The sequence below is a fragment of the Antechinus flavipes genome, chromosome 4 (assembly GCF_016432865.1).
Source record: "Antechinus flavipes isolate AdamAnt ecotype Samford, QLD, Australia chromosome 4, AdamAnt_v2, whole genome shotgun sequence".
Classification (NCBI taxonomy): domain Eukaryota; kingdom Metazoa; phylum Chordata; class Mammalia; order Dasyuromorphia; family Dasyuridae; genus Antechinus; species Antechinus flavipes.
The window spans coordinates 376,473,015-376,488,149 of NC_067401.1; the positions used below are offsets into that span (position 1 = coordinate 376,473,015).

At 35.5% G+C, this 15,135-nt stretch overlaps 1 protein-coding gene across 1 annotated transcript in view; it reads right to left on the bottom strand.

The window, feature by feature from the left end:
- The window catches only part of HHAT (hedgehog acyltransferase), a 478,276-nt gene that overhangs the window by 113,607 nt on the left and 349,534 nt on the right, over window positions 1-15,135 (bottom strand). Inside the window, exon 10 of the mRNA XM_051998448.1 lies at window positions 7,782-7,926. Coding sequence (XP_051854408.1) covers window positions 7,782-7,926 — 145 coding nt within the window. The remainder of the gene's footprint in view (window positions 1-7,781; window positions 7,927-15,135) is intronic.

The following is a 15,135-nucleotide window of genomic DNA, read 5'->3' on the forward strand; positions in this document are numbered from 1 at the left end:
ATACTCTTTAATTTATCAATATACTGCTTAAATTCTTGTACTTAAAAGTGAACAGGATTCAGGGTGAGAACAGAGCACAGAGGGACCATTACCCATCTATTTCTAGAGACATATCCTTCTTAATGCAGCCCTGATTGCATTAAAAATCACAATCATGAATTACTCAGAGGGCAATGGAGACATGCATGGTGAGTAAAAGAAGACTGAAGCATTATGAATGAGGTCTTATATGCATTAATAAATGTAAAAATTTAATCAAGGCAATGAATAATTGAAAAAGGAGGTGCATGGTCATACTCTAGACATAGGGGGTAACAGATTGAGAGGGACACACTGATATTCATAAAACCTTAAAAATTAAATCAAAATATTCAACAATACTGGGTAGATATTCTTCAAAATATTTCTAAGAATGAACGAGAATCACACAAGACAGACAAGATAGGGATAGGTTTTGACTGGCACCAGTAGAAGAAGTATTTACAAGAATGAGATCAGAGATCTATCAAAACATACAAAGTGGGGTGCTCAGTTGTTCATTCAGGCCTCACTAAGACGCTATAACTTAATTTATACAATGAGTGACATTACCTTGCATCATTCAGAGAAGCTTGATATCTTTTTTTACTGGAATTCTGATGTAAAGGGGTACAGTTGGGAGTTGGGAATGAGCTGTCTGTAGACATTCTTTGAAAGCAAAAGATCCTTTTAATCCTATTTTCAGCTCTATATAATTCTTCTAAGTTTTTTTTAAAAGATGTGGGTCTTACTAACACACTGTTGGTAGAGTTGTGATTTAACCATGCTGGAGAACAATTTGGAATCATGTCCAAAGGGTTATAAAAACTGTGTAAACCTTTTGACCCAGCAATACCACTATTAGGTCTATATCCCAAAGAGAGAAAAGAAAAAGTAAAAGGACACATGTGTATAAAGGTATTTATAATAACTCTTCTTCTGGTGGCAGAGAATTGGAAATTGAGAAGATCAGTTGGAAAATGGTTGAGTAAATACATCACCAACAAAACCCAACAGCAAGAGATACAAAGAGAAATTCCATTCAGAATAACTGTTGATACCATAAAATATTTGGGAATCTATCTACCAAAGGAAAGTCAGGAATTATATGAGCAAAATTATAAAAAAGTCTCCACACAAATAAAGTCAGACTTAAATAATTGGAAAAATATTAAGTGCTCTTGGATCGGCCGAGCGAACATAATAAAGATGACAATACTCCCTAAACTAATCTATTTATTTAGTGCTATACCAATCAGACTTCCAAGAAAATATTTTATTGATCTAGAAAAAATAACAACAAAATTCATATGGAACAATAAAAAGTCGAGAATCTCAAGGGAATTAATGAAAAAAAAATCAAATGAAGGTGGCCTAGCTGTACCTGATCTAAAATTATATATAAAGCAGCAGTCACCAAAACCATTTGGTATTGGCTAAGAAATAGATTAGTGGATCAGTGGAAAAGGCTAGGCTCACAAGACAGAATAGTCAATTATAGCAATCTAGTGTTTGACAAACCCAAAGCCCCTAACTTCTGGGAAAAGAATTCATTATTTGATAAAAACTGCTGGGATAATTGGAAATTAGTATGGCAGAAATTAGGCATGGACCCACACTTAACACCATATACCAAGATAAGATCAAAATGGGTCTATGACCTAGGCATAAAGAACGAGATTATAAATAAATTAGAGGAACATAGAATAGTTTATCTCTCAGACTTGTGGAGGAGAAAGAAATTTGTGACCAAAAATGAACTAGAGACCATTACTGATCACAGAATAGAAAATTTCGATTACATCAAATTAAAAAGCCTTTGTACAAATAAAACTAATGCAAACAAGATTAGAAGGGAAGCAACAAACTGGGAAAACATTTTCACAGTTAAAGGTTCTGATAAAGGCCTCATTTCCAAAATATATAGAGAACTGACTCAAATTTATAAGAAATCAAGCCATTCTCCAATTGATAAATGGTCAAAGGATATGAACAGACAATTTTCAGAGGATGAGATTGAAACTATTACCACTCATATGAAAGAGTGTTCCAAATCATTATTGATCAGAGAAATGCAAATTAAGACAACTCTGAGATACCACTACACACCTGTCAGATTGGCTAAGATGACAGGAAAAAATAATGATGAATGTTGGAGGGGATGCGGGAAAACTGGGACACTAATGCATTGTTGGTGGAGTTGTGAACGAATCCAACCATTCTGGAGAGCAATCTGGAATTATGCCCAAAAAATTATCAAAATGTGCATATCCTTTGATCCAGCAGTGTTTCTATTGGGCTTATATCCCAAAGAAATACTAAAGAAGGGAAAGGGACCTGTATGTGCCAAAATGTTTGTAGCAGCCCTGTTTGTAGTGGCTAGAAACTGGAAAATGAATGGATGCCCATCAATTGGAGAATGGCTGGGTAAATTGTGGTATATGAATGTTATGGAATATTATTGTTCTGTAAGAAATGACCAGCAGGATGAATACAGAGAGGCTTGGAGAGACCTACATGAACTGATGCTAAGTGAAATGAGCAGAACCAGGAGATCATTATACACTTCGACAACGATATTGTATGAGGACATATTTTGATGGAAGTGGATTTCTTTGACAAAGAGACCTGAGTTTCAATTGATAAATGACGGACAAAAGCAGCTACACCCAAAGAAAGAACACTGGGAAACGAATGTGAACTATCTGCATTTTTGTTTTTCTTCCCGGATTATTCATACCTTCTGAATCCAATTCTCCCTACGCAACAAGAGAACTGTTCGGTTCTGCAAACATATATTGTATCTAGGATATACTGCAACATATCCAACATATAAAGGACTGCTTGCCATCTAGGGGAGGGGGTGGAGGGAGGGAGGGGAAAAAAAAATCGGAACAGAAATGAGTGTCAATATAATGTAATTATTAAATAAAAAATTTAAAAAAAAAAAAAAGGAAAATGGTTGAGTAAGTTGTGGTATATGAGTGTGATAGAATATTACTGTGTTGTAAGAAATGCTGAGCAAAATGATTTCAGAAAAAAATCTGGGAAGACATATGAACTCATGCAAAGTAAAGGGAGCAGAGTGTTCCTGGTTCTATAACACTGTAACACAGTCAACAAAAATATTTTATATTGATTAACTGTGACCGTCTTGACTATTCTTTGCAATACAATGATCCAAGAATATTCCAAAAGACTTATGGTGAAAAATGCTATCCATCTCCAGAGAAAGAACTGATGAAGTCTGAATGTATATAAAGCACACTTTTAAACTCCTTATTTTTCTTAGTTTTGTGTGTGTGTGTGTGTGTGTGTGTGTGTGTGTGTGAGAGAGAGAGTAGGTAAGTTGATTTTTTTTTCAACATGGAAAATATGGAAATACATTTTGTGTGACAGCAAATTGTATATCAAATTGCTTGCTTTCTCAATGAGGGAGATGGAGGAAAAAGGGAAGAAAAGACTTGGGAACTCAAAATTTAAAAAAAATTAAAATAGTTTTTATATTTAATTGAAAAAGAAATGAATATATGTGTGTAATTTTTTTTTAAAAAAAAATAAAGATATAGATCTTTAGGACATTCATTTAATACTGGTATTCCTTAAAGGATCATGGATTTAGACCCAAAGGGAACCTAAGAGGTCATTAAGTTAAACTCCAAAATTTTGAGATGGGGAAGGAAACTGATTCACAGAAAGTTTAAGTGTTTTTCCTGAAGCTACACAGGCAATGCATGTATAAGGTTCAATATGAACCTTGGTCTTCCTTATTCTGAGAATGTTAGCTACTATACCAGCTACAGTAGATGTTTATAAAACTTTTTGTGGGGGGGGGGGGGAGGAGAATGGAATGAGAAGTGTAGTTTCATTGGTGAAGAAATATCCCCTATCAATGCAGATAAATACCACCTCTGCAAGTTATAATCTTAGAGAGCTGCCTGGTGCACCAAGAAGTCTGGTCATATGCCCAGTCACACACCAAAGTAGGACTTGAACCTAGCTCTCTCTGATTTGTAGGATAGCTCTCTATCCAATACACAAGTTCCACAGAAATGAAAACCAGGGAACAGGTACTTCAGTTGTGTTCAGTAGAGACAAATGATTAAAAATCATTTACAAAAGGAACACCTTCAGACCCCAGGGAGCAATTCTGCCTTTTCCTGGAGAGTGTAGACTTAATTAGATTCAATTCAATAAATATTCATTAGGCTAAGAACTGAAGAAGATAACAAAGTTTAGATAAGACATAGTTCTGCCTACACTCAGTTTCCAATCCTCTACTCTTACATATGAGGAGCCTGAAGCCTGAGAGGTAGCACAAGTCACTGGTTAAAGGCAATTCTGGAATTAAGATCCAGGTCTCTTAATGCTGGGTTTCCTAAAGCACAGAACTCTTTCTACTGTAGCATGCTAACTTTTCTTGGGTATATTCTTGGAAAACAGGGGGGAAAGTTTGTTTCATATTAAAAGAAACCTGCAAAACTTTTCAGAAAAGGAGTCTTCTGAAACCTCTGTTATCTGTCTCTGCAGCTAAGCTAGAAGCCAAAAAAAAAAAAAAAAAAACCAAACCCTGTGATTAAAACCCTGAACTGAAAGGGAATACATTAGATAACCTCATGTCATCTCCTTTGGTACATGTGGGATGTAGCTGGAAGCATCTCTCCATAAACAGAGCTGGATCTTTGGAGCCCCCACTTTCTTTTTTCCTGCAAATATCTACCTTTCATTAGAAATGGGATTTGTAGGTCTCCCAAATGGCTTTCCTTTCCAAGGTCTCAGGCAGATCATCTTTTAATCCAATCCTCAGGGCCTTCATTGTGGTGAAATTTTACTAAAATAACCTTTCTAGAAATAACACGCCCAGGGTGAACTGGAAAACACAGACCTGATCTCGACTTGAAAATGAATACTGCAAAACCATAATGATCAAACTTGGCCCCAAAGGAAAAGTGAAAATGTACTTCCAACTCCCACAACCAGCATCTTTTTAGAGGAGGGTAACTATGGGTATAAAATATTACATATGACATCAGACTTCTTTGATACATTAGTTAGTTTTACTGAACTTTTTTCCTCTATTTTTAATTCTTTGTTAAAAGCAATTACTCTGTTGGAAGAACAGGAGAAATATATCAGGAAATGTAGGTAGTATCAAAACAAAATCTATTAATACAATTTTTAAAAAATATAAATGCTCTGAATTTAAGACAAAAGAAGAAGGTATCAAGTATTGCTCCTTTTTCTTTTTTTCTCTTTCAAGTTATAGAGTTTTTTGGCTGTTACATCTTCTGATCAGTGATTTAGGAATTTAGATGGTTTTTGAATATAAGGATGAATTCAAATGAGACTATTTCAAGAATTTCTCAAGTATATACCATGCATAAGGCAAATATTAAATACAAAATAATAACTTCTATTAAGGGGCTTATATTTTTTAAAGGAGGATGTAAACAGCTAATACAAAATCTATATATAAAGTAAATAAAAAATTGAATAAAAGTAAATGCTAACAGATGGGAAGTTTTTAAAAAGATTTTATATAAAATTGTTGAGAAAAAGGACTGGAGATACTAAAAGGTAGAAGATTCCCACTATGAGGGAAATGTTGTGTAAACACTCAAAAGTAGTAGCTGACATCTAGAATAAGAGAAATGCAAGTAAGCAAGGTTTTTTTTTTTTAACTTCTTTTTAAATTAAAAATTTTTGTTTTCCATTCCGGATTCTCTTTCTCCCTCAACCCCACTCCTACAACATTCCACAAGGACACAGTGTCTTGGTCCGTCGACATATCTACTCCTAGACTATTTCTCACTCTCACCTGGTGGCAGGACTGTTGGGATTTCTAAGACCTGAGCCAACTTGAGTGACTTTACATCTGGTGTAGAAAGAGGGCATCTGCTGAGCTATGCTTTGATTTTGCTGAGAGGTTGGGGTGGGATTTGTGGCAGTCAGAATGATTAGCCACTAGTAACTAAAAAGCCACAGAAGAAGATCCTACTGAAGTATAAGAAATTGTTCTTCCTCTCTAAGGAGTGTCTCTCTTTCAAATTATGCATCCATCCCTTCTGTTCAAGCTATTTTCAAAAGAACAATGTATGTCTGATAACCAAAAGATCATCCTGCTTATTGTCTCCCACTCACCTAGAGCTAATTAAGGGAATTAGATGGAGAGATGAAGGCAAAACAAGAACTGGTTATCAGAATCTTCTAGTCTAATGCTCCTAAATCCTGCTAAAAACTATTGCTGATCCTGCAGTCCTACCTGTGCAATTTATGTCTTTCTGGAACATAGCAATGGTCAAAGTACCTCTGACTCTCAGGAATCATGGGAAGGGAAGGAATAGTAGACCAGGTATGGAAGTTTTTTGCTCAGTCACTTGAGCCAACCAAAACCAATAGGCAACAGGCTTTAGCACTGGGAAGGGAAGGGTTAAGCAATTGAGAAAGTCAATCTGTTCTCTTAAATATTTGGGAAACTGGGCAAAATAGCATGATGTCTGACTGGTTCTAATTCCCTCAGGGAGCTGCTATAACTATTAGTCACAGCCTCAGAGAAGAAATCTTGACTATAAATAAATGACAATCAACGAATGACATGATTTTCTCACCAGAACTTCCAGAACTTCTGAGTAGATACCTCCCTTATGTCAGCACACAGCAGCCCACTTAGCTTAGCTGGAAATGCTGAACTGATCCACTTAATATAGAGTTAACATGAGCCCTAGTCAAACTGACTTTTATTAATTGGAAAAAAGTTAAATTTTTAAAAGAGACTAAAACTTTGGAGCCAGTTAACATTAAATTGAAACCGTGTGGCAGACAGAGATGATGATCTTTGAACCTTTATACTGAAAATGGGATCTATGTGACAGCACTGATTCTAGAGGTCTCCCAGAATCCCAAGAGAATTTTTAAGGAACTAAATAGAGCAAAGGTAGAGTCACTAGTGTGGGCTGGTCTGCCCATTACACTGAAGTAACTTGGAATACTTGGAAGAGAAAATGAAATTTAAAAAGTAATTGCAAGGACAGGAGAAGTAGTCTAAAAGATCTCTGGCTATAAGAATCTGAGATACTATTTGACATTACAATGATGGGATCATAGATTTATAGCTAGAGGTTACCTCAGAAGTCACCTAAAACAACCCTTTTATTTTACCAATGAAAAAACTGAGACCAAGAAAGGCTATGTGACTTTCCCATAATTATACATTTATAATAGCTACAATAGCCAGTATTTATATAGTACTTTAATGTTAGCATAGTTCTTTACTAATATTTTCTCATTTTATGCTCATGACTTACCTCATGGAGGTAAGTACTATTATTATCTCCCATTTTATGGATGAGGAAACACAATCTAATCACTACATCATCTAACACTTAGATTAAGTATCCAGGAAGTAGCAAAGTAGAGCTTTTAGTCCAGCTCCTCTGACTCCAAATCTATCACTTTTCCCATAGGTTGTGTCTCTGCCTTATTAAATGTACAAAAAATAGAATGTTGGATTTGAAGTTAAGAAGACCTGGGTTTAAATCCCAAATCTAACTGTTCCTGAACAGACCATGGAGACATGGACAAGTCACTTAATCATACTGAGGCTCAGACAGAGGGAGGTCCAATCTGACCAAAGAATTTGGCATGGGCATCATGATTTGACAATGTGGCGCTGATTTAAGATCCCATTTCAGAACCTGGATGTTGGGTTGGTTTAGAAATTAAAGATTGAGTCCTATCCAAAGCTGTAAAGCTGCATGACTTACCTTGTAAGAAGATTCTGTTCCAGTAGATTTTCCCAACATCATTCCCCCCAAGAAACACCAGGTTGGATAGAATCAGCATCGATGTGGAGGCACCAGCCAGGATGGCATGCAGTCGACGGCGAGCTTGTGGGGAGAGATGCTGGGCCTGTCCCAAAACAACCAGGAAATATTTATTACTAAAGCTAAAAGTCACTAAGGCCCAAGAGCACTAGATTTTCAGTGAGGAAAGTTGGGTTGAAATCCTGGCTCTGCACAGGGCAACGAACATTGAGCACCCATCTTAGAATCAACAAGAACTGGGTTTGAATTTCATCTCAGATGGTTGCTATCTTTGTGATGTTGGGCAAGAATCTCCATTTCTTCATCTTTGTGCCCATATCTTATGGGAGCAAATGTGAAGATGGAATGAGATCAAATATATAAAGTGTTTAGTAATATTATAATGTTATATAAATGTCAGTTTTTAAGAAAGTGTTATTATTGACCACATGGCAATTTTATCAATTCACTTGTACTCCCTGGGCCTCAATTTCTTATTTTTGAGACTAGATTCCTTAGAATCTCTCTAGTTCTCCATTTTTTCATTCTCTATAAACAGAGTTTATGTGTGTATTATATACGTATGTGTGTGTGTATATATACATATACACATATGTATGTACTGAAATCTTTGTTCTTACATTGCCTGAGTTTCCCTGTCTTTCTCCTCTTCCCTGATTAAATCCATATAACAGGGAATTTTTTCAGAGAAAAATAAAAAGAAAATAAAATTCTTTAAAAAGAACCAACATATTGGGAGGGAGGGGGAGCCATACACAGTATCCCAAGTCATTGTTAAAGAGCTGAGTCTGGAGTCAGGAAGATCCAAGTTCAAATCTTAGGCTGACCCTGGACAAAGCACTTAATCTATGTCTGCCTGAGTTTCCTCAATTCTGAAATGGAATAACAATAGCACCTACTTTCCAAGGTTGTTGTGAGGATTAAATGAACTAAATATGTAAAGCTCTCAAGTACTGTTTTTAGGCATCTAGTAGACACTTCATATGATTATAACATAATAATGTCTGTTCTCTTCTCACTCTCCCCAAGGATCCTTTCACTTCTACAGAGGGGGAGAAGGAACTATCTTTTCATATCTCTTCTTTGAAGCTAAGTATGTTCTTTATAATTTTACAACGTGGATAGTCATTCTATTCCTTTATATTGTTGTAACCAGCTCCATTTACTACATTCTTCATCAGTTCTTATAAATCTTGCTATATTTTACTCTATTTATACATTTATTTTTTCTTATAGCATAGTAATATTCCATTACCTTTATGTGCTACAATTTATTTAGCCATTCCCTAATTGATGAGTGCCTAATTGTTTATAATTCTTTGCAGATCTTTACCCTTAATATATGTAATCTTTTTGGAATGTCCCTAATTCAAATACATGTTAAAATGCCTGTCTCCACCAATAAGTCTTCCAGAATTAATCTGGGGAGCAGAAATAATGTCTCCAAATTCACTACCCCATCCTCAAAAGGCATGTATCCTAGCCACATTGAAATTATTGCTTGTTTATTATTTGGTTCAATTTTTCCCGCTTTGTTTCTAGCTTCTCTGCATGTTTGTGTCTAATTCCAGACTCTAGGGAACCAAAACTGTTTTAATCAATTATTCTCTACAGTAACTAGCATAGCCCCATGTGATATATGTTAGTTGACTCACTGAGTGAGAATGTGGTGCTAATGAAGCTAAAAATTCTATTCTTTATTCTACACTTCATTCTAATCTTAGTCATGTCCTCAGATGTGCAATACATAAATTCCATGGGGAAAAATAAGAGATTATATATCTCATTCCTACCTTTGGAAATATGGCTCAGAGAATATGTCATATTCACATATAAGAAATTCCATATGGAAGTTTATATACAAGGAGATGCCTTAGTAAATCATTTTTTGTCCTGATTACAAGTAAATCAATTTGTTATTACATTTTAATAGCTGACCTTGATATAAATAAATGTAGCAAGGATCTATGGCTTTATCAATATTGGATAATTTTGATGTAGAAACTCTTCACTAACATACTCTGCAACCTGACTATGACATAGAATATAATTCCTAGGCAATTTAACCAAGGTTTCCAAACTCCAAGCTGAATACTCTATCCACTATAAGCCCATGTATTTTGAAATTTGCAAAGCATTGAACATGTGTTATTTCATGTGAATGCTGTAATACCCCATGAGGAAGACATTATATTTGTCACAATAGCACAAATTTAGACTAGATTTTGAAGGTACCTTTGAATTCATCTTAGACTAACCCCCTTATTATACAGATGAATAAACTGAGGTCCAGAGGAGTTAAGTAGTTTTTCCAAGGTCACAGAGGTAGTAAATAGTAAAAACAAGTCCTCTGACTCCAATTCCAGCATTTTTCATAGTATTATGATGCCCCTGATGCTGAAATTCCTCTTTCAGAATGAGGAAATGAGATCTAGAAGTGAGAGAGTATTTTGCTAATGGTTATCCAGCTAGTAAATATCAGAGATGAGATTTGAATGCAGATCTTCTTGAATTAAGGAGAGATCTTTATCCACTAGACTAGCCTGTCTACCTTCATTTACACTAAAGCTCTATTCCAGTGCTTCATCATTAAGAAAACAAACAGCATAAATTGGGGCAATCCCATGAACCCAGCAAGGAACTAATGACTGGAATGTACATCTGCTATAAGAGAACTAGTTTAGGTAAGTTTGAAGATTAGCTTTAGGGAAGGTAGAGTTGGGAGTGGGGCACAATGATACCAAAAAATCATTCTAAATCTAAGAGGAGTTGTGCTGATAGTATGCATCAGCAAATTTACCAGAATTTGAAGCAATGAAGATATCTTTACTATATTGCACTCTTTCCCCTCCCTTCCTCCTTTTAAATTATTCATTGGGATTCATAAAGAAAGCCAAGCTTTTATTTCTAAGCACCAGCTGTTCTGGTCACAGGTGTCACATGTGTAATCACTAAATGTAAACAAAGGCTATTAGGATGCATCTGTGATAGTGTCACTTCCACCTGGCCCAGCCAAGCTTTCGAATTCCATATCTAGCATAAGGAATTCATATGGCTCAGGCCCCAAATGCCTCAGGTCCTCATGCTTTCTCTAAATATGACAAACTAATCCAGAGATCTGATGAATAAAGGGAGGGAGAGAGGGAAACATACAATGTAAAGAATCTAGTTTTGTCTTGCAATAAAGTAGAAGCCTATGGTGGACTTCTCAGATGGATAACCATGGTCTCAAGGCTTTTTAAAGTCTCTGGTGGAGGTGTCTGATAACCTTTCCTTTTTTCAGAATCAAAATCTGGATCATAACTGGGGGGACTTTGGAAGGTCTTTTTTAAAAATAATTTTTTTTATTTTGATAATATCTTTTTATTTTTCAAAATATATGCAAAGATAGTTTTCATCATTCACTCATGCAAACCTTTGTGCTCCATATTTTTCTCCTTCCTCACTTCCTCTCCTAGACAGCAAGTAAGGCAATATAAATTTAAACATGTGCAATTCTTCTAAAGGTATTTTGGAAGGTTATCTAATTCAGCTTTTATCACACCAGTAAGAAACAGACTCAGAAGTGGAGTTACTTGTCCAATATCACATAACTAGTAAATGGCCTAGCCAAATATGGAATTCAGGTTGTCTGCCTCAAACTCCGATTTTTTTTCATTAAATCTTTCTCATCTATATTTCATTTGTTACTGGGTTCCTCCATTAAAAGATCACAATCCCACCTGATTACATATATGAATCAAGTGTTCTCTAATATTATTCCCAAAGCAACATATCATCTTCTGCCTCTTTGTCTTTTCATATGCTATTCCCTATATCTGGAATGTTTTTCTTCCACAGCTCTGGCTTTTGGAAATCCAGTGTCCTTCAATGGACAACTCAAGGGATTGATTTCATGGTTCTTCTGGACTTGCCCTAGACTATCCAAACTTCTTTTTCCACCATTGTCCAACAATTTTCTTATCCTGAAAGATTCCCTCTATCTCTGCATCCCCTTTCTCTGATTGGCCAATTCATCCCCAAACTTCCATTTGTTCAAAGTTCCCAGGCCAGCCAAGTTCATCCCATTCCTCTTCCAGTTCTAATCCTGCCTCTCTGGACTTCTTTTCCTGTCATACCCCATTCAGTTACCTCCATGCCCTTTCAACTTTCTCTTTTTAAAATTTTAAATGTTTTAATAAGAACTTTTCATTTTGAAAAAATGCACATGAAATTAATTTTCAGTATTCACCCCTGCAAAACCCTGTGTTCCAAATTTTTCTCCCTCCCTTCTTCCTACTCCCTCCCTTAGACAGCAAGAAATCCAAAATAATTTAACATGTGCATTTCTTCTAAACATATTTACACATTTATCATTCAACTTTCTGTTCAGCATTATCTTTTTTCATTGGAATGAAAGGAGGGCAGATTCTGTCTTTTTTCTGTTGTTATTGTTAGTATTTGCATTACCAGTGCTTAGCATTGTACCTGGCCCATAGTTTATAGACATTTGATAAATGTTTCCTGGTTTGAATTGCCTTCTATAAAAGGCAGTTCCTTCATTTTCTCATTCTTGGTACCCCCCAACCCTCCTCACAAAATAGCTTTGTGTTTACTTGGTATATTTTTTGATATTTACTCATCTGAATATCTGTTGTTTTCTTAAGAAAAATATGAAATTGAGGACTATTTAATTTTTTCCTTTTTACCCCTCCAGTGCCTAACACAATGCCTAACATATAGCAGGTACTTAATTGATGCTTGTTGAACTGAATTCAATCCAAATAAAAGAATAAGGCTCTTAGAGAAGTTTTCTATTTAACTAATTATCTTGTGCATTATCTGCAGCAAATATTGACAGCTCTGTTGGCTTTCCCTTAAAAAAAAAAAGTTTCTGTGCCCTGAATCCACACCACCTGGGTGTGGGTGGTGGTGATTAAAAGCTATGTGAAACATCAGAGGTAACCTGCCTAAGATTATTCATAGCTCCTATTTATGGAGTCACAATATTTGCAAAGTGCTTTACAGAAGCTATCTCAGATGATCTTCATAAGCATCTTATAAAGTAGATATATTGTTATCCCCATTTTATAAATGAGATAACTCAAGCTAAAAGAGGTTATCTGATCTGACCAGGCTCAGGTTTTTCTAACTCAAAGTCCAGCCTTCTATCTGATCTACCACCTAACTACCTCATTTACTGAAGAAAAAAATCAAAATGGAAAATTCTCACAAAAATATTTGAGAAGTGATTATACCTCATAGGACCATAGAATAATAGATCATTACCTGGCAGAGAACTCAGAGGCATTTAATCTAACCCCCTCATTTTATAAATGAGAAGACTGAGGCACAAAAAGTTTCTCAAAAGTCCCACAGCTTTTATGTATCTGAGGTTGGAATAAGAGTTCATTATGATTACAGGTAGGAAGCAGGATATTGCCAGAGTGTGTGTGTGAGGGGAAGGGGGGAGAAGGGGGAGAGGAGGAGAGAGGAAGGAGGAGATTTTACATCAAGTTTTTCTGATAAAGATCTCATTTGTCAAATATATAGGGAACTGAGTCAAATTTATAAAAATAAATAAGAGCTATTCCCTAGTTGATAAATAGTCAAAGGATATGAAAAGGCAGTTTTTCAGAAGTTATTAAGTCATATGGAAAAAATGCTCTAAATCACTACTGATTTGAGAAACACAAAATTAAAATAGCTTTAACATACCACTTTACACCTACTAGATTGACTAACATGATGGAAAATAATAAATGCTGGAGGCAGTAATGCACTATTGGTAGAGTTGTAAACTAGTCTAAGCCCTCTGAAGAACAATTTGTAATTATGCCTAAAGGACTGTGAAATTGTACATATCTTTTGACTTAGGAATACCACTATTAGTTCTGTGTTTCAAAGAGAACAAAAAAGGGAATGAAATTATTTGTACAAAAATATTTATAGTAGTCCTCTTTGTGGTGGTAAAGAATTGGAAATAGAGATAATGCCCCTCAATTCAAGAAATAGCTATGGTATGGTTGTGATGGAATACTACTGTGCTATAATTTTTAAAAAGAATGCAAATAGGAAAATCTGTGAACCTTCAGATAAAATAAATTATAAAGAAGCATGCATGATTAGTTCCTGCTACTGTCCTCCATGGATGCCCCACTGTGGCATAAAAATAACCTTAGATTCTTGATCACTTTGCTTGTAAAACACAGGTTGCCAATCTGAAAAGTCTTCAAGTATGTCTCTAAAGAGGAGTTGTCTGGTTCTCATGTGAAAACTAGACTCAATAAGTCCATGGAGATTCATTACTAGAAAACTGGCCATGAGATGATGACTTGATGTTTGTATAACTTATACTTGTTCAGTTATGTCTGATTCTATGACCTCATTTTGAGATTTTCTTGGCAAAAATTATGGAGCAGTTTATGATCTTCTCCACCTCATTTTAAAGTTAAGAGAACTGAGGCACTTAACTGAGGGTTAAGTGACTTGCCCAGGATCATACAGCTAGTAAGTATCTAAGTTTAGATTTGAGCTCAGAAAGATGAGTCTCTCTGATTCCAATCCCAGTGCTCTATCCATTTGCACCATTTAGCTGCCCCTGTATACCTAGCCCTTAAAATGAGGTTCTAATCTATCAGTTTACTTTCTACAGTAGTAGGAACAATACCTCATGGACTATGTTAGCAAGAACTGTCTGGACTAGAAAGAGAAAAAAAATGAGTTGTCCAGGCTGGTACTGTAATTTCCAGAATAAAGAGTGCAAAGAAACTTGGAGATCTCCAGGCAAAGAAAGACCATTTATGGAGGAAATTCTAAAAGACATCTTAATAACTTTCAATCTACACTTGATCATAAGATCACACATTTTGAGCTGGAAGGGATCCTTGGTGTTATCCAATCCCTTTATTTTAAAGTTGAGGAAACGGGTTCAAAAAATGACTTGCCCAAAGTCACACTGGTAGCAAATGGCAAGGATGGGATTCAATTCAGGGGTGAGCTGACAACCAAGGTTCTATGATTCTGAATCCTTTTGTCAATATTTCCTGAATATATTACTGATAATGGTATATCTCCTTTCAATAATTTCACAGGTAAATGCGAAAAGCTTTTTTTTTATTAATGGCAATAAAGCAACAGCAACATGGAAAGATAGAAAAAAAGTTGGAATAGGAAGATCTAGGTTCAAATTTCAGCTCTGCTATTTACTATCCATGTGACCTCAGACAAATCATTTAACATTTCTGGACATCAGTTTCCTCCTTTTAAAAGGATGGGGTAAAAACTAGAATGACCTCTAAGGGCATTTGTATAT